The sequence below is a fragment of the Saccostrea cucullata genome, unplaced genomic scaffold (assembly GCF_032062105.1).
Source record: "Saccostrea cucullata isolate Sc308-1 unplaced genomic scaffold, CSIRO_AGI_Scuc_v1 ctg422, whole genome shotgun sequence".
NCBI classification, from domain to species: Eukaryota; Metazoa; Mollusca; class Bivalvia; order Ostreida; family Ostreidae; genus Saccostrea; species Saccostrea cuccullata.
The window spans coordinates 284,231-305,126 of NW_026929454.1; the positions used below are offsets into that span (position 1 = coordinate 284,231).

At 32.5% G+C, this 20,896-nt stretch overlaps 1 protein-coding gene and 1 long non-coding RNA gene across 4 annotated transcripts in view; one reads left to right on the plus strand and one right to left on the minus strand.

Moving 5' to 3' along the window:
* Positions 1-20,896, minus strand: part of LOC134280903 (runt-related transcription factor 1-like) — a 66,505-nt gene that overhangs the window by 31,545 nt on the left and 14,064 nt on the right. Inside the window, exon 1 of one of the 3 annotated variants that reach the window (XM_062763357.1) lies at positions 20,389-20,425. The exons of the other annotated variants lie outside the window; for them this stretch is intronic. Coding sequence (XP_062619341.1) covers positions 20,389-20,410 — 22 coding nt within the window. The 5' untranslated portion in view covers positions 20,411-20,425. Of the gene's footprint in view, positions 1-20,388; positions 20,426-20,896 lie in introns of those variants that run through there. 3 annotated transcript variants of the gene reach the window in all.
* The window catches only part of LOC134280907 (uncharacterized), a 42,449-nt gene that overhangs the window by 20,478 nt on the left and 1,075 nt on the right, over positions 1-20,896 (plus strand). Inside the window, exon 3 of the long non-coding RNA XR_009994984.1 lies at positions 15,174-15,278. This is a non-coding gene — a long non-coding RNA (uncharacterized LOC134280907). The remainder of the gene's footprint in view (positions 1-15,173; positions 15,279-20,896) is intronic.

Genomic DNA, 20,896 nt, shown 5'->3' on the forward strand with positions numbered 1-20,896 from the left:
ACTGTTGGAGGGGTTTGGCCATTATAAAGGAGTACGTTTTGTGATATAAAATTTCATTGCAAAAGCTCAAAAACTTTTTGAGATAATGCTTAGGAATGAAAGTTTTACACAAAAACAGAGTAACAACATAACAAACAAAAACCAAACAGAATGTATGAATTTATGACCTTAAACTTTGACCTTTTGACCTCAAAATCAATAGGGGTCTTCCTGAGGCCAATTTAAGAAAGTTGTGATATAAAAATGTCATCTCAAATTTTAGCTCAAAATGCTGAAGTATTGCACAGAAACGAAATAGTTAAAACAGACTAATTTTATCAATTTGTGACCTTGACTTTTGACCTTAAAATCAATAAGGGTCTTGGGATGTTTCATGGCCCAGGGATAATGGTTTGGATGGGTCAGTTGTCTTGACTTGTTGTACATACGTCGCACCATTATGGACATACAGTACACTCTTGCCTCTAAGTCAGTTCATTTACAAGTAAGATGTATTTTTTCTGTTTATTTTGGTGGAGTTTGCCTTTGACCCTGTAAAGATGAATGTGAGCATGCATTGTGCACTCCATTTGTGATTTAACTTTCAAGGATCACAACCAATGATTAAAAGAGAATTTGTACTTTCATGGCAGTTGAAATATTAATTAGCTTAATGTTGATAATCAGTATCTTATTAAGAGATAAGGAAACACTGTATGCTTGATTAATTTTACAGTGTGTAAGTAGTATACCTTTCCAAAAAGCCAAAAAAACACAAGAGTACATGCACTGTTATGAAAACTGTGTCAATTTACAAGTAAAGTTCATATATAAATTTTTTAGAAGAAAGATACATATATGTCAATAAAATTATAATTCACATTATTGCAATTGAGATTGTATTTTTTTTTTTTTTTTTTTTTTTTGCGCTAGCTGGGTCACAATTAATGTTCAATATTTTCCATAAACAAGGAGGCATGATTTGATTGTTGTGGTAATTTCTAATGCAACAAGATCAAGATTTCAATAAACCTGTGAATAATGGAAATTTCAAAAATCGTTTTAGGTTGTATTTTTTTCTGGTTCAAGTTAATCATTTTTTCTGGTACAAGGTCTTAAAGTGTGATATATTGTTAATGAATTCTTCATTCTTAAGTATTTTTATTGCGATGCAGCATGTAAAATCAATAGGTACACAGAACATAAAATACTGAATTTGAGATTATAATGAACTTGTCACATAAGAGGAATATTAACTTGATAGCTTTATAATGCATGACAAGTAGATACAGGAATGGGGTGTACAATGTATATTTAAATGTCAGATACATTACATGTATACTGAACAGTCAAACACCATTTTTCCAAGACCATATATTATCTTCCTGGCATCAAGGTTTGTGTTCTGTAATGTATAAGATTTTTTAGATATATTCCCCATTTTCAAAAGGTGAGTTATTTCCCCTGAAAAGAACTCTTTTACTGTGTTTAATACGCATGCGCTATAAATAAAGTCACTTCCGCGGACGTTCTTGATATAAACATGTTCATGGTGTAATGCCTCTGTCATATGGAAAAATGTTATTGTGTTTGTGAATAAAAAGAAATCTTTCCTGATTCGTATTTTTTTTTAATTGCCCACTCATAGTCTCTTTCTGGATTTGTATTAATCTGTATAGTAGTATAATAAGCGCTGTGTGAGCCCCCCCCCCCCCCCCCTTACAAAAAAGAAACAAATTATTTTGAAAAAAAAAAAAGAAGCTAATTTTCGGTAATGGATGTTCTGCAGAAGGTTCATCATTATTTACAAAATGTGCAGAACAAATATAAAAATTTTGAGTTATAAAGTTTTTACGAATTAATCTCGCCTGCTGCAGCCATATTTTTGTCCCCCGCTTGAAAAGTGGGGGATATTAATTTGGGTTTGTCCGTCCGTCCGTCCGTCCGTCCGTCTGTCCGTCCGTCCGTCCGTCCGTCCGTCTTTCTGTCTGTCTGTAACGCTTTCGTTTCCACACGATATCTCGAGAACCCTTTGAGCTTTTGCAATGAAATTTAGCATAGCAACTCCCTGTGGACTAAATAAGACCCCTATTGATTTTGAGGTCAAAAGGTCAAAGGTCAAGGTCATAAATAAGCAAATTCTGTCTGTTAAAACACTTTCGTTTCCACACGATATCTCTAGAACCATTTGAGCTATTGCAATGAAATTTTACAAAACAACTCCCTGTGGCCTAATAAAGACCCCTATTGATTTTGAGGTCAAAAGGTCAAAGTTCAAGGTCGTAAATCTATACATTCTGTCTGTGTGTAATACTATTATTTCCGGGCGATATTTCAAGAAGATTTTGAGCTTATGCAATGTAATTTTATATCAAAACTCCCTAGGACGTCTCTCGCCCCTCTCAAAGTGCCCCGCCCCGTTTGTTTTATTAGTATTTATAGTTTTACATGTCGCTATTTTTAGCGCAGGGGCATGAAGGAGAGTTATTGCGTATAAAACAGGTTCTCGGCGGACTTTATGTTCTTATTACATCTATTAGAACTGTTTAATAAAGGCTAAATAAATCAAACACCATGGATTGTGTAAAATTTTGAGAATACCGAACATGAAAACATGAATATATACATGTATGTGACTTCACTTCTGCATATACTTCACGGGATGTACAGCGATTCCGTGGTCTAGTGGTTATGTCTCTCGCTTCAAGTGTGAAAGGTCCCGGGATCAAATCTCGGTCGAACCTTTGTGTCTTTTTTTTTTAAATACTTTTTTTCTTTTTTTTTTTTTTTACTAAATGATAGTATTCAGTATGTGAAATGAAAAATTTATGAGGTTATAAAATCATTATTACAGTGTGATAAAAATTCCATATAAAAATATCTTCTATACACATAATGAAGAATAAGCAATCAAATCTTTATATGCATATTGACATACATGTATTTTATTTGCTTCAGTATACATGTATACATTCAATAATTCTACAAATTCAGTCAGGGGGAGCCGACTTTTTCCCTAAGCGGGGGACACGAATTCTCTGAATTAGCTTGTCTTCTCTGCATCTCTAGGAATTTTTTGGAGACTGATGACATATCTTTCTACAGTTTTACCTTTGAAATTGCTGCATATACAGCAGTAGTTCGTCTTCCGCGACCGATACCAAGAAACTGCGTTTTTGCTCGATTGTATGTCATAGCATAGAACTTTTACTTTTTACTTTTGGTGACAATTAAAGGCCTATTTCATTTGAATTAACCGTGTTTCCAGAATTTTTTATTTGTAAAATAATTGATTCACTGTATCATGTGTATAGTATTAAAACTTTGACTGGAATTCTAAATGAATAATTTAATCTCATGTGCTCATGTAACGAAGAAAGACTTATTAAAATAGCAATTTAGTACATGTATTCATTTTTTAAGTTATTCTTTTTTGCAAAGTTTGTAAAAAACAATATCAGAGAGAGAGAGAGAGAGAGAGAGAGAGAGAGAGAGAGAGAGAGACTCATGAAACCCCGTGTAACTGACATACATGTACATCTGTGAAAAAATATATGTACCGTAATTATATTGAATTCACAATTAATAATTCTAATAATTTTTAATTTCCACAACTTTGGTTCATATTCAACTGTCCAACCCATTTACACATTCGTTCTCTGTACCTGTACTCACAAAACCCTCATGCGTCACCTCAGTGTCAATAAAATTCGCATGAAAGTTGATTTGAAACATTCTTATGGTCAGTTCTGAGTTCAAGTGTCACAGTGTAACAAACTCAACTGACATCCAGCGAAATTCATCTTCCCGGTTTCACCACAACGCTTATTAAAAAACTTACATATATTTTGTAAATTATCTTTCTAAAGACATCAATAAGATGTATCCCGTAGATTATACATGTAAGATTTTGAGAAAAAATTACAATAACGTACCATAAAATTCCAAATTACTGATGAAGTTGTTTGCCAGCTAACAAGCAAGTAGCAACGGGGGGGGGGGGGGGGGGGGGGGGGGGTCGAGGGGCCTAGTCCCACCACCACTTTTTTCCCAACATTACTTTTTCTATTGAAAAATTAAATGTTCATTGAAAGATAGGTTGCCATCCCCCCCCCCCCCCCCCCCCCCCCCGACACACACACAGTTTATACTACGGTAAAGTTATATAAGGGAAATGTAGTATTGTATGCCAAGGAACTGGTACTGAAAAAAAGTAGCTTTTTCGACTTTGGGTAGGGTTTTTCTTTGCTTGTCAACTTTTCTAGGTAAGAAAAATATATTTCTTTGGCTGCCCCCCCCCCCTTTTAAAGACTATACGTGCCTGGCTAATTCGTATAGCTCTCTAGAAAGGGAAGGGGGGGGTTAACAGACCCTTTATAAATCGCTTATTATCTAAAAAAAAAATTGCAAACCGTTTCTTTCTTTTAAAATTTTTAAATGCAGCGCGTGTAAGTTATCACTATATTGTTGAATTACTGTAATGCGTAGTCCGCGGAAGTTATGCTAGTGTAGAAGAGTTCCGATTTTGAGGGGAGATAACTCACTTTTGAAAATGGGGAATTCAAAGTTGTCAAATTCTGTCACAGGCCTGTCAGCTGTAGGCCAAGTAAGTAATTGCCTGGACTGATGATTTCCTTGGAAAATTCAGTCATTTTTCAAGTGATGAATTAAATTTTTGTGTGATACAAAAATTAAAAGGGAGGCTTTAAACTAAAATGTCACAATCTCACAGTGAAACAGAGTATGAACTTGAAAGTAGGAAAGGTCACGTCATACAGTACCTTGCAGTGTGCTGATTTGAATTGTCTTAGCTTTTGACCTTGACCTTTAAGAAAGGTCAGCAAAATCTGTTGTTTTTGCTGTGAATATGGAGTCTCTGTGTTGAACTATTTTATATAAGCTTTATGATCCACTAAAAAAAATGTTCCTGGGAAAATTACTTTGACCTTTGACTATATGATCACAAAAATCAAAGAACTTGCATGTAGATATATGTCATTAACAATTATAATTTGTAGTGACAATGAAGTTTTTATTAAAAAGAATTAGGTACCCTAGTTGTTGCAAAGCTTATGTATATATTAAATGTAATACCTTTTCAGCATGCAGTGTTGGTATTTTCTTTTACTTTTCATAGACCAAAATTAGTACATGTACTTGCAGGAAGCTATCAACTTACATGATCTGTGATTTGTAAACACATTAAGTTTATTTTATCTAGAGGATATTAAAGATTAAAACATCTTCTTTAAATCAGGATGCAATGATTCATCAGGCCAAACAAAAAAATATCTTTGTTTACTGTTACATGCTGAAATAAAATAGGGTCGGTAGGTAGGAATTTTTTTTTTATTTTATTGAATTTTTTTTATACACAAATTCACATGAATTGGTTGAATTACAAAACAGTTTTACCATTGTATGGTGCCTTACTTTTGTTTGGCTTGAAATATGGGTGGTTTCTTGCCAACTGCATTACAACTCAGGGGTGTGCAGTTAAAAAATATCAAGTACTAGCCCACAGGCTTGTAACAGCAATAAAGTTACTAGCCCGAAGTTAAAAGTGAGCAGTCCAAATATAGGGGCAAAAAGTTGTAAAAACAAATATTGTAAAAAGTTCATTGTTGAGAAAGTCAAGGTCCTAAGCTATCCATTTTAAAGTTGAAGTTTAAAAATTTTAAGAAATATATTATCTTTTCTTTTCTGAACATATTGTACTAGTGTAGCTTATCTAAAATGAAGCAAAATCATTTTATTTTCATTTCAAACCATTAAATACAATTGAAATATATTAAAGTTTAACCACATAACACTTAGCTATTAGTTGATTGGGGGACCGTAAATAATGGAAAGAGATATCTGTATGCATTTACCATTAACAGAGGAATGGAGGAAATTCGGATTAGGAAAAAAAGATCGTTTTTTGAAGTAAATAAGTCAGGTGGTACTTCAAAATGGATAAGGTTAAACTAATTTAAGAACAGCTGGAGCATGTTGCCTGGAAAATTTTCATTAGTTGGAAATTAAATAGCAAAACAATGAGTGAAAATACCATTTGTATTTCTCACGTATTATATGCATAATTTTAATTTTTACTACCCCAAAAACGGTAGCACCGGGCATCAGGCGATGCTAATTGCACACCCCTGCAACTGCCACGCCATGGTAAGCAAATTGCAACGAACTTGTTGGTGTAGAAATTGAACTCGCTGGTTTCGTATTTTGTACTTTCAATTTCGATTTCAAAGATGAAAGTAAAAGTTAAACTGACCGGCCAGTAACTTCCGGATTTTTACAACGAAAAAAAGTTTGGGTCGGCGATGAAAATTAGGGTCGGTCGGGTAACCGTAAACAAACATAATTTTTTGTTGCGCCTCATCAGAAATTGTGTATTAGCCGTGTATTCAGAATTTTAAATGAATCATTTTCTTAAAACTAAGCATTTCTTTCCTTAGGAAATGGTGTCCGATCTACAAAAACAATAGCTTTTTTAAGTCTGATCAAAACACGTAAGTAACAGGGAACATTTAACACATTGTTTACTTTACTACCTTTATCAGAGAGACAACACATGGGGATTGGGGCCTGATTGATGGGAGAGTCTCGTTAATTAATTAATCAAGTTCTACGTATTGTATGATTTATGTATTTTTGATATAAATACTCCTAGAACTGTACGACAAGAGGATGAACACTTTATTATGTAAATAAAGACGGATATTTTGTTACTGAGAACGTGTATATCCGCAGGTGGTTTTTCAAAGTTCCGTCTTGAAAAAAAAGTGATTTATCAAAACAAGGTTTTTTTTATATACCGAAGGTGTAGCTGTTTTGGACTGCTAGCAAGGAACAGAGTACAAAGAACTCTTTTTAATCATTAAAGTTTAATGAGATTTTATTGTTTGAAATTTATGAGATGTATTTTTTTTTTTTCTAAAATTTCATGATGAAAAGACTGCCTTTGATGAAAGCTATAAGCACCATTTGATTTTAAGTTTTATATAGGGATAAAAAGTCAAATGATGTTTAAAGTACAATATCAGATTTTATGGCTCCATGTAGATGGGTTGAATTTTTATTTTTGCTTCTTATTATATATAGTTACACACAGAGTTCCCTTGTTTAATTTCAGCATATTTTTCTTTTAATTTTTATATTTGAATTATGAAATAGGTGGTTTATACCATTTAAGTGACTTTGTATTCGTACATGACAATGCATATTCAACAACAGCTCCATTATAAATTTTTATTTTAAAGAAAACATGTCTAAATTGATTAATTAGATTAAACAGAGTTTTCTTTTTTTTAGGGGGGAGGTAGCTGTAGATGGGTTGGGAGTGTCTGGGTTGGAAATACTCAACTGTTGGACCAGTATTTGAGATATGTACACATAATACATGCAGAGGGGAGAAAAACATTATTAGTTTGTAATGTGATGTCCCATTGTATAGGAAGGGTATTTGGGATATAATTTTATTCCTCTTGATTTTTTTTACCCCTTAGACCATGATTGCAGACTTGCAGCTGCCTTGAGTTTAGATTATCACCACCTCATGATGAATAGATAATAGTTTTAATTGTACAGTGTTTTGTTAATATTCTAGGTTTTGTGCAATGAATTATATTCTCTTAGAATAATAGTAGTTTTGTCTTTTATTTAAAATGCATTAGTTTTTTTTTTAAATAAAAGATATTTAAGAAAGCTTTCATTAATCAAGATCAAATTCCTCATTATGGTGTTTCATAATTGTCATCAAAATTACTAAACTACAGTTAACCAAAATTAAAGCTCTTTTGAAGTTTCCGTAGAATTTAAAAAAAGAAGACAAAATTAAAATCATTGCAAGTTCATTTTCTGCTAATGCTGATTAAAAGCAGGTGCAGATATTCCCAAGCTGCCAACATTATGAGATATGATTACATGTTGAAAGTTAGAAACTATAATAGTGGTTAACTTCATGTTTCTTAGTTTACTATAATTGTTCCGCAAAATTGCAGTTTGATTTTTATCAATAAAAAAAACACATGGAACTTTGTTTACCAATTCATAAAAACTGTCTCATTTTAAGGCAAGATAACGGGGAATGTATGTGAAGCATGGTTAGGGGAGGTTGATTTGGTGCACCGACTTATCATGTCTAAGACAAACAAAGCCCAACCGCAGGGCTTTAATAGTACAAAAACCAGAGGACTGGTCGCCGCGATAGTGCTCGCAGTCAAAGGGATTATTTAAAGATATATCCCAATATACGGTGTTAAATACCCTGTAACGGGTGACCAAGTTCACATAAAACATCGGAAGTAAAAATTACGGGAAAAAAAATTAAATAAACCTAAGATTATTTTATCACGATATATGATTCTGAAGCCTACAAGAAGGTGTTAAAGTACTTTACAAGGATGACCAAGTTTTTCAGGGAACCAGTTAAAAGGTAAAGGAGAGCAGATGTTTCTTTTAGACCGACATACATGCCAAGAGAATTAAGTCAGCAATTGTAACAGATCTGGAGATAGAAAGCATGAAAAGTAAAATCTCAGATCTCAGGAGAAGGAGTGCTGTGGCTCCATTGCATTAGATAATCTGTTGTACTATGCTCTCTTTTTTTTAGGGAGGTGTCCATTATGGTTTCAAGGTTTCTTTCTTGCTAATTATTTCCTGATTACGTGCATTGATGAATGACTAGGTATGAAAAAGCAGATTTTAAAAATTCACAGACAGTTATTATTTGAATGTGCATTAGAATGGTTGTCATGTTCCATTTAATATTATCTTGTACATAGCTAGATTTTAATGATGTGAGGTCCATTAATCCATAAATCAAATATTGGAATCTGGTAGGTTAATTAACCCATGAATATTTTTTTTTATTTATCTATGGCATGGCGGCATGTATATCAATTAAGGTTATAAATCAATATTTTGTTCTACCTGCAGTTTTTCTAAAATTTTTGTGGCACATCTTTAACATTGGATATGTGATATTTATAATAATTTAAAAATTAACAAAAACCAAAAAAAAAAAATGTTCTATAAAAAAGAATTAAACAAAAAATGAGTTAGTATTATTAGCAAGCTGAAGGTTTGGAGGTAATTTGTCAGGGTTGGTTGTTAAAATCTCTTTAAAATTATGATGCATTTCAAATTTTTTTTAAAATTATGATGCATTTCAAATTTCATTATCTATTGATTTTTATTTGAATACCGGTAACAAATAAAGATCAATCAGTTTAATTAGAAAAGGAAGTCTTTTATTGAAATCACCATGATGAAGGGTGTAATCATGTGTGATTAATGTCATTTTTATTCCAGAGAAATTGAGTACAGTTTATGTTTATCACAATAGAATCATTTTCAAAAAAGGAATAATATATTGGCATGCTAAATAACTTGAAAACTTTTTGCTGTTAATGTAAATACAGGTCTGTGGATTGTATTAAATGTCTAGCGTGGCTGCTGGTCTGTCTGCATGACTTTAACAATACAGTAAAACTCGTATAGTACAAACACAGATATACTGTAAATCACTTTTTATTCATGAGAACTTTATTTTTGCGTAATTGCGCGAGACAGTGTACTCGCGAAAATTTAATTCTCGCATATAATAATTTTCCTGAAGATTATATAGAGCAATAACCACAACTCGTGAGAATTTTGTCTCGCTAATCAAGAGTCAATGACTATCTCGCGAAAATAAGGTGTTGCGAAATTTTAGTGATCTACAGTAGTGAATTCACAGATATAGCGAATTTGTCTCTTATATATTATACAGTTGTTGACTAGGTATGTCTGGGCTACATTTGATTTGTTCGACCTGTAGGTGAAAATGTTGCCCGATGCTGCACCCCAATTCCTGTTTTTTATGGAAAATTTTGGCTTGATCAATAAAAATAAAACAATTGCAGAGAAAGAAAATATTAAATAAATAATAACATTAATATTTTCACAAAAATTATTTATCAAATTGAAAAAAAAAGATACTCTTCCCTCTTGTCTCTGTCTTTCAAATAGCAACAACTTTCCTGCAGCTCTAATTTACTTTGTCTATTTCTGTGCCGCTGATATTTAAGGCCAATTAATTACTTGTGATGCAGCAGCAAAGTTGCGGTTGTTACAATTCTTATGTTGGACTGGCAGGCTGATCAACAGTGAAATTGTTAGACCGATGTAATAAACATTTCTTTTGTTGGACTATTTGATAGTAATAAATATATAGAAAGATACTTTATAAGAGTATAACTATTAATATTATTAGCTAGTGAAAATAATGTGTTGCAAGTTTTTTGTGATGCACTGTATAAATTATTGCAACTGTCATCATGAGAGTTGACCTTTAACCCTTAAAAAGAAATTGATGAAGATGACAACTCTGATTTTACGAGGGTTGTCCGTAAAGTTCGTGGACAAGCTAAGAATTGAATAAAGGTTGCGTCATTGATATTTATTATTATCATATTTTTAATCCTTTACTAAATGTGAACTGAGAAATGTAAAATCTGATTCAATTTCAAATGTTTAATTACAATTATGACTTCATAATAAGACTTGGTATGGAGACCCGGAGCACTGCAAAATTTTACTTAAAAAAATATTTATCACTTTATAAATTTCATTTGTATTTTATAAAATTCTGCAGAAGTCTGGATGACTTTTATATTATGATGTTGATAAAAGTTATCACTTCAAACCTGCAAAATTTGAACATCCAAAGTTGTAAAATGGCTGAGCAATCAAAGTTAGAACATATTAAAACGGATCGGAATTGTTCAAAAAAGGGACGTTTTCGGAATAGGTGGAGCAGTGAGCAGTGATAACATTCTGCGTAGACATCAAATAAACACCTACAGAGACAAATAAATTTTGTAAATAATCGGGAAAACATAGTAAAAGGAGCCGTGCATTAGTATTTAAGTGATATATAATATTTTCGGACGGAAGGAACAGTTTACAGGATGACATGCGCGAAGGAAAATCATTCCGAGATTGCAGTGTGTAAAAAATGAACTTCGTAAGTAAACGTGACTTAAACTTATTTCCATTAATAAAATCGTTTTTACGCGGAGAGAGGTTAGAGGATTGCAGGATATGAGACAGGCATTATTAAAAAAAAAATTTACATATGAAACCTGAACATTTTGTGCACATATTTATGACTGGTTAAGCTACATAACAAATGTATTGAGTGAAACGGTGACTATATTGAGAAAAGATACATGTACTCATATTATGCTTTTGACGTCAGATAACATCAAGAATTTTCTATTTAGTGTTCCGGGTATGAGTGTGTGTCTTTTTTAATCTGATAAAAATATAACTTTTTGTGCTTTGTTTTTGTTGAAAACTCGCATGATAATAAAATGAAACATGAATTTAATGAAAATAATAGTTTCATGTATCTTATCAATGTTTGTCAGTAATTATCAATGTTGTCCACGAACTTTACGGACAACCCTCGTATGTATAGATAAATTAAAATACTATATTTCTGACAAAATATTACGTTAGAGCTTACCTTGGCCTTTGACCTGAGTTCATTATAAATATGTATGGTTATGATGACTTTAAATGATTTTTTCATAAAAGTAATTCACAAACATATATATTGAAAATGTTCACTATATATTTAGAATATTTAGAATACATGTAGGGAACAGCCATACCAAGTTTTCACGCAGCACTGTTAAGGCCTACTATGAGAAATCAACGGAAAATAGATGTCCAAAAAAATGGGAATTTTTAAAAAACTTAATTTATTTTAATTAAGCTGTTTTTTTTATCACAGAACTTAATGGAAATAGCATAGTATAACCCACTCTATACACTGTATGAAGTTTGGTCCCATCGATGGACAGTCACGTGATGAATGCTTGTATACTGAATGTAGGTTATGAACAAATTTCAATATCGCAAGGGCATACCCTAGTTGAAATTAAAAATTCAAGCTTTTAATTGTTTCTGCATACTTTGTAGTTTCTGAGAAGTGCTGCTGCTTTGAATAGAATTCACCTTTTAATAGTGAAATTTTCAGGTAAATAAGCCAATGTCGAAATATGTTTGACTTACCAAATATTTTGTGTATTTATAAAATCACGCCCTCGATTTAAAGAAAGCAGCAGCACTTTTCAAGTTAAGAAAAATATCCTTTATCTATAATCAAAAAATGGTTAAAATCTATTAAGTGTATGCCCTTGCGAAAGTACGATTTTATGAGGCATCTCATTGTAAAATGTACGTAATCTGCACATAAAAACACGACATAATTAATAAAATACATTCTCTTGATAGATAATAAATACTCGCACTAAACAAAGGATATACATTGGTATTAATCGACTATTTAAAACTTGTAAATAATATTCTGTTGAATAATAAAACACATTTTTCATTGTTAAAAAATTCCTCAATGTACCACTCACAGCACATGAAATACATCATTTTTACCAAAAGGACGTTATGTTTACAAGTTCATCACTATCAGTGCTTTGTTTATAACCAGCTACATGGGATTTAACTAGCACGTTTTTTAATGCATAGACAAGTATTATTGTTGTTTATTATGCTATTACAGTTAAAAGTTGCAAATTATTTCATTTTCAGGTATTATGAGAAATACATAAAAGTCATATTTTTATGTGACGTCACAGTAAATTTTTCCTGTATAAATTAGGCCTCGCCCCCTTTTTCAAGCCTTAACAATGCTGCGTAGAACTTTTGCCCAATCTAATTTTAGAAATATTTGGACTGTATTTAAATATAAATTCAAGTCATCTGCCATATTTTACTTCATACAGACATTAATTTAGATAAAGTTGTATGAACAAACTCAATTAACTTGAATGGATTTTTAATTTAAACTTGAATATGCTTTTTAGCTCACCTGAGCCGAAGGCTCAAGTGAGCTTTTCTGATCAAAATTTGTCCGTTGTCTGTCGTCGTTGTAGTCATTGTCGTTGTTGTCGTCGTCGTAAACTTTTCACATTTTCATCTTCTTCTCAAGAACCCCTGGGCCAATTTCAACCAAACTTGGCACAAAGTATCCTTGGGTGAAGGGAATTCAAGTTTGTTCAAATGAAGGGCCACGTCCTTTTCCAAGGGGAGATAATCATGAATTTGTTAAAAATTAATGGCATTTTAAAAAAATCTTCTTCTCCAGAACCGCTGGGCCAGGAAAGATGAAACTCATGTGGAAGCATCCTCAGGTAGTGTAGATTCAATTTTATTCAAATCATGACCCCCGGGGCAAGGGTGGGGCCAAAATGGCCGACCCAAGTTTTACATAGGAATATATAGGTAAAATCTTTAAAAATCTTCTTCTCCAGAACCACTGGGCCAGGAAAGATGAAACTCATATGGAAACATCCTCAGGTAGTGCAGATTCAAGTTTGTTCAAATCATGACCCCCGGGGCAAAGGTGGGGCCAAAATGGCCGACCCAAGTTTTACATAGGAATATATAGGAAAAAACTTTAAAAATCTTCTTCTCCAGAACCACTGGGCCAGGAAAGATGAAACTCATGTGGAATCATCCTCAGGTAGTGCAGATTCAAGTTTGTTCAAATCATGACCCCCGGGGCAAGGGTGGGGCCAAAATGGCTGACCCAAGTTTTACATAGGAATACATAGGAAAAATCTTTATAAAATCTTCTTCTCCAGAACCACTGGGCCAGGAAAGATGAAACTCATGTGGAATCATTCTCAGGTAGTGTAAATTCAAGTTTGTTCAAATCATGACCCCCGGGGCAAGGGTGGGGCCAAAATGGCCGACCCAAGTTTTACATAGGAATACATAGGAAAAATCTTTATAAAATCTTCTTCTCCAGAACCACTGGGCCAGGAAAGATGAAACTCATGTGGAATCATCCTCAGGTAGTGCAGATTCAATTTTGTTCAAATCATGACCCCCTGGGCAAGGGTGGGGCCAAAATGGCCGACCCAAGTTTTACATAGGAATATATAGGAAAAATCTTTAAAAATCTTCTCCTCAAGAACCACTGGGCCAGGAAAGATGAAACTCATGTGGAATTATGCTCAGGTATTGCAGATTCAAGTTTGTTAAAATCATGACCCCCAGGGCTAGGGCGGGGCCAAAATGGCCGACCCATTTTTCACATAGGGATATATAGGGAAACCTTTTAAAATCTTCCTCTCCAGAACCACTGGGCCAGGAAAGATGAAACTCATGTGGAATCATCCTCAGGTAGTGCAAATTCAAGTTTGTTCAAATCATGACTCCCGGGGCAAGGGTGGGGCCAAAATGGCTGACCCAAGTTTTACATAGGAATATATAGGAAAAATCTTTAAAAATTTTCTTCTCAAGAACCACTGGGCCAGGAAAGATGAAACTCATGTGGAATCATCCTCAGGTAGTGCAGATTCAAGTTTGTTCAAATCATGACCCCCGGGGCTAGGGTGGGGCCAAAATGGCCGACCCATGTTTTACATAGGGATATATAGGGAAACCTTTTAAAATCTTCTTTTCAAGTACTTCAAAGCTATGATTAGTGATATTTATATGAAATCATCCTCTGGTAGTGTAGTTTGTTCAAATGATGAATGCCTGGAGGGGGGGGGGGGCGTAAATTCTAGCCCGATGTGCTCAGGTGAGCGCTGTGGCCCCTGGGCCTCTTGTTAAAAGTTATTTTAGAATTTATAATTGTTACAGATGAAAGGTTAAGCATGTGAAGATTAATACCAACCTTTTGAGTTAACCTTGACTTTTGACCTTGGATTGGGAAATGTTAATGTCATGACCTCTGTTTAGGTATACCCAGTCATAGCAATCATCTTCAAATTGAATAGGATGTGGTATATTTAATATCTGAGTGTATGTTAACTTTTACAATAACCTTTGCATTGATCTGTGAGTGATTTGAAGCTTATAAGGTTGGGGATGTTTTGGATCTGCAGACTGCTTATTTATTAATATGGAGGTAAAAATCACAAAAATCCTCTGAAATATTGTGAAGTTGGCATTTAGTAATTAAAAATAAGCTGCAAAAATGAAGGGAAAAAAAAGTATCATATTGGGTTTTAAATATTGTGCAGATCAGTCTTTTTACCAAATTGATAAAATTTCCACCTCTTTTCTTTTTTTTCAAAAGTATTTTTTATGTCAGTTGTATTAAACCATTAGTGACTTGAATGTAAATCATGACATGTCCACTAAACTTTATTTTTATCTACACAACCTTGCAGATGGTGGTCATCAAAGACAGGCCTCTCAGAACTAATGTCATGACAGTAAAGATGCACAAAGGCTTCCAGTAGAATTCTGGACATAGGCTTTGGTTGGTACCAGAGGTACCGGACAATAAAGTCAACAATAAATAAATTATCACTTGACCAGAGTGACAAGAAGCTCGGTATAAACAGAATTCCTTAGTTATGAACCAAGTTCAGGCAGACACACCTGTCTAGTTATGAATATCATAAAGTAGCCAGGTAGGAAATCATTGCTTTTGGCCCATTTGTCTGTCTGTATCTTATGAAGGAGACCATTGCATGAAAGGTAATCAAGTTAACCCACAGTCTTCTGTTAGTTGAACATTAGTTTTAAGGATTATGTCATCTCTTAATTAAAAAGATATTTAGAGAAAAGTTAATATAAGTATACAGTTATAAGATCAAGGAAGGGTAACTGTTCCTTGATTAACCAGACTGTTTTTAAATTTCAATCCAAGAAAATGCTCTCTTTCTTCATCGGGGAAGTAATTACTTTTCAAAAAATTTAAATGTCATTTTTTATCTCAGCTAGATTTCATAAGTTTTTAAACACTTTTATTTCTAAATGTTATGAATATGATAAGGGGATTACCATTTCATTTTGAAAGGGATGGGTGGGGGTTTTAGATAGAAAATTTTGTTGTTTCAGTTTGAGAATATTTATTTTCATGCACTTGAAGCAAACGACTTGAATTTCCAAGAGATTGAGCACAATATGCAGATGGTTTAATTATTTTCTTCCCTGAAAAAAATGTGACAAAACAACAAAATAAAAGAGACAACCAAAGCACTATTTTTGGGTGGAAAATGGGATGGAATTGGTTTGCTTAGATTTTTTCATTTAGGTTGACCAAATTAAAGAACAATGCTGAATTGCAATAACCTTCATTATATATCAGATATGTAAGCTTAAAATATTCTTTTAAATTTTCTGAAATCATCATGATCACTGTGTGAAAATTATGACTTTGATGATTTCTTTAAGGATGCATGAATCCTAATATTTGATAGCAATGTTATTTAATTTATTTAAGCACTCTGTCCATTTCTCCATTCATTTGTTCTAATGTCACAATAATTCCAAACCATGAACTATTCATGACAGATAAAAGATGGCTTAGACATACAGAGACAAATTCATACATGTATTTTGAAATCACAGAGTTAAAGATCAAGATCATTGAAATATCAGTAAACTGTTTGACACATTTACCTGAAAACCTACAGACTTGAATACATTCTAAATGTATAGGATAAAGGTTTACAAAGAGAGTATTTAGATTCATTTGGTCAAAGGTCAGGTTCAAGGTCAAGGTTATGGAATTGATTTGAGAGTACAGAAAGGACTTGAACAAGATAGAATATTTTTGAACAAGATGGAAATTATTTTGGTCACTCTTGTGGTCTTAGTGAAATGGTAGAATAAATCCACAATAATTCCACATGGCTGCTTATAACCATCAAATTCGTCCAACTGTCATTAAATCTAAAAAGCAGATATCAGAAAACTTTTACAGACTCTAGTCAGCATGTTTAAAATATTATATATGTCTACTGGAAATATTAGTTTCTCAAGCATACTTGGTTGAAAATTAGAATGTGTTCCTTATAACTATTAAACAATAATAATGGCTCAAATTATACTCAGACTAGTATATTTCGATCAATTTTTGAAACTTACTCCATTAAATGTTTGGAGCAGCTGCAGGTGTACATCTATACATTACATGTATTTGAGATCATAATTAGGATTCAAAAATAGAACCATAGTATATAGTTGACCATAAATTATTTTTTATGGTACAAAACAAAGTAGTTTTATTGTCAAATGATGATGTACGTAACCACTCTAAGCCAGAATAGAATGGCACTATTATGCAACTCCATATTTTATAGTTAACCAGAATTTCCTCTGCAATATGGATAGATGTGATTGATTGATTGTTTGTTTAATGTCCCTTTAAGAATATTTCACTCGCAATGAGTCACCATCATTTGCTTATGGTGAGCTGCAAATTTAGACTTGTACTTGCGCAAACACCTACAGCAACATAGAAACCTGATTTTTATACGGTCTCATCTAAAGGATAAGTCTCCATGTCCCTCAGACAGTGGGATTCACTTGATAGGTAAGGGCCAACTCCTCACTCTATGATTCTAGAGCAAATGCTGTAACCTCTGTGCTATGCGGTTGACAGCATGAATAGATCGATACCCTATTAGATTGAATAGATACCATTAGATCAGGACATGATGATGGCATGGCCAAGGGAACCATGGTCATCATTAAGAGGGATCCTTAGACCCATGATAACAATTTTGAAATTAAATCGCTGGAAGTGTACATTTTCTTGAATTTGGAATTAGCTGATTCCAGGTGATTGAAGTGGGTTCAAGAAAAAGTTTTTTAAGTAATTACAGACTTTTTTCCTGCATATGACAAAAATGCACAAAATAATTCACAAAGATGAAGGACATATAAACTCCTTAGCAAAAAATAGTCAAAACAGTTCAATTTTTCATTATAATGTTGCAAGTAAAATTCATGTACCTTTATTATGAACCAGAATATTATTAAAATAGAAATAAGATTTTCCAGAAGAGAATATATCACAACACTGGATAATGGGTGTATAGCAATGTTTACAGGTAAAATAATATGGAAGTAAATAAATTTTAAATAAGGTGAGATCCTGCTATTAAAATCCTTTTTTTTTTTATCATAGAATGTCATGTTTAAAACATTTGTTGAGGCATATTAATTATGAAACTTGAAAATCCAACATAGACTAGTACATGTAGCTTTAACTCAAACAAAAATGTGGGCATTATTTTAGGTTTTGTTCAAAATAAAAAGTGATTAATAGAAATTGTATATATAATTCATAGAGACAGGTTGATAGCTTGAAGACCAACGCAGTTTGAAGTCATTAGAATTAAAAAATTCTGTAAACTGAATGCAGGACATGTTTCTTGTAGTCCTGGTATATTCTCATAAATTGATTAAATTTATACTTAATTTACAACTTGTTTCTTCACATAAATTGCAAGAGTTCATGCTGAAATGTTTTTAAAATACTTAAAAATTGAAATACAGTTGAACTTTGTTATTTTGAACTTTGATATCTTGAATTATGGATTGATAGTTTCAAAAACAAATTTTCTTTATTATCAAATTTTTTCATCAACAAAGTGCCAAGAAATGGATAATTTTGCTTCATTATATGCAATATAATTTGTGTATCCAATCAAGTTTACAATATATTGTAAACTCTTGGGGAATGAAAAACACTTCGCTGTAAGCATTAGTTTGTTTTATGCATGTTCACTATCCTAATGGTTATGTTTTACTGTATTATTATATATTATTATGCTTCCTGTCAGTTTGTCTCTATATAACCCATACCCTACTATTCTCGCAAGGATTTATATGTAAACACACTAGAGAGTTACTGAAGAAAATTCTTAAAAAGACCATCCACACTCATTGATATAATTTTATTATATATATAATCTTAATTTATACAATTGACACAAGAAGTAGAAAATAACAAATATTATTTGAAAACAGTTATATTACTAAGGAACTTAGAAATGTGTACAACAAAGATTCAAACTAATTACATGGATCGTTAATTTTAAAACGCTTTTTTATATGACGCTTGATTGAAGGATGTAAAAGAAAATTATCAATGAAAATATGCAAACAAATAAGTCTTACTAACAAAACAGAAAATAAAGATGATTGTAAACTCTTAGAGAAAATACTAGTAACCAAAATAAATAAGCATGCAACCAATTTTTGAAGATTTTATGCATGTTCACTGTGTTATATATCATATATTAATTACAACAGTCAGCATAATGTATATAAATATAATATCATGCACCAATAACTTGAAGCAAATATATAAATATTAATGAAGCAGTGTTGATTAATAGATTTTTTTTTTGGTCCCATCAGGTTTGAAATAACAAGGTTTGACTGTGAGTAATATGGATTATTGATTGAGATTACCAAAGTTATGATAATAGGTCTCAATTGAAAATGAAGCATAGCACTTTATTTGATGCGTATAAATTTTAAATTCATTTGGTACATACTTTTGAATGAATAAAGCCACCATTTATTACTTAGGTACTTAATTGATAATGAACAAATTGTAGACAAGGGTAATTCATTTTCTTGTGTAAGATTCATATTTATTTATTGAAATATATGCTAATTTAAAACAAGTAAACAGGTTAAATCTTTGCGTTACACTTCGGAAGGTGATATGTTCAGTATGCTAAAGACAATGCGATATTGTCCAAGCAATTGTCCACATTTCCTGTCGTCTTTGTATTGGAAAAAATAATTATATGATTGTTACAATTAATGTTTGCTTTGAATATGTCAAAATATTTTTTTTTAATTGGTATATTGTTCATTTTATTTGAATTAATGACCAAATATTCATTTTTTGGCAGCTTCGCTTACACCTCATTTTCTTGACAAAATGAGTAATGCACTGAGCTATTTTTGATGCCAAATTTGCGTAATTTTCTATGTGAAAAATAATTTAATATATTTTGATGTTTATACTTATCTAACTATTTGTCATTAATTAGTTTAAGAAAATGTTAAATGAACTTGACTAACTTTTAAATTATGTTGTGCCATTTTCATGTGTAATTTTTCATCTCCGTAATTGAATTTCTTTGCCTTGGCATTTATACTGTTTACATATTTTATTATTTTAATGATTATACATTAAAATATGGCAAGAATTCAAGGCATTTTGTGAAATATCATTTCGAAGCAGTATCAGGGTTTCACAACATCACCATTTTTGAAAATGGAGGTAATATTAAAGGCATTTACCTAATGTGTCCTTACACAGAAATTCACACCTGTCAGAAAGTTACAGGTGTTTCATTTGCAAAAAGTATATAGATATTCAAATAAATTATTTCAAAAGAAAAAAATGATTTCTTTTGAAAAATACAAATTAGCTCTTAATTGCATTAAACTGAAAATTAAAGCAAATCGAATTAGATGTTCTGCGGAATATGTGTAAAACAGTTAAAACCTACTAGGATATTGGACTGATGATAATTAGTGTTTGGACATGGTTAGGCAATCAGGGCCAAATGATCTTTCACCACTTTAAAAGAAATTTCACATGAGAAGAATGCTTGTACTTACAGTCAAACGCTGAATCCTGCATAGCCAGAATCGCATTTACAATTTTTGTGGTGGCCAGGGTTACCAAAGCTGTGTCTCCCCACAATCATGAGGGCGAAAGGTTTTGTGGCTAACAGATTTGCGAGAGAAGCTCTAACGACTAATAAACACATAAACCATAAAAGATGATTTCGGAGATGCGGGCTCCTTGCGCCCCTCGTAAGGGAATGACATATAGGCAGACAGCAATGGATTGACACAGCAAAGTCGCCTTCTATAGAGCACTGGGTCGCAGACATAAAACATATTTATACCAATGTTATACGGGGGATTATAAACCTTGTTTGTGCTGTAACAAGGACATCGCGCCTTTTTTTTTATGTATGTTTCATTTTTCTTGATTGAGAAATGTTTGGTTGTGCATGAAGCACCTTTGTTTCAAATTTTGTGTAAATGCCAAATATGTCAATTTAAAGCAGGACTTGTCATTGCTAAGTGACATGTGCTTTTTTTTTTTATTATAAATGAG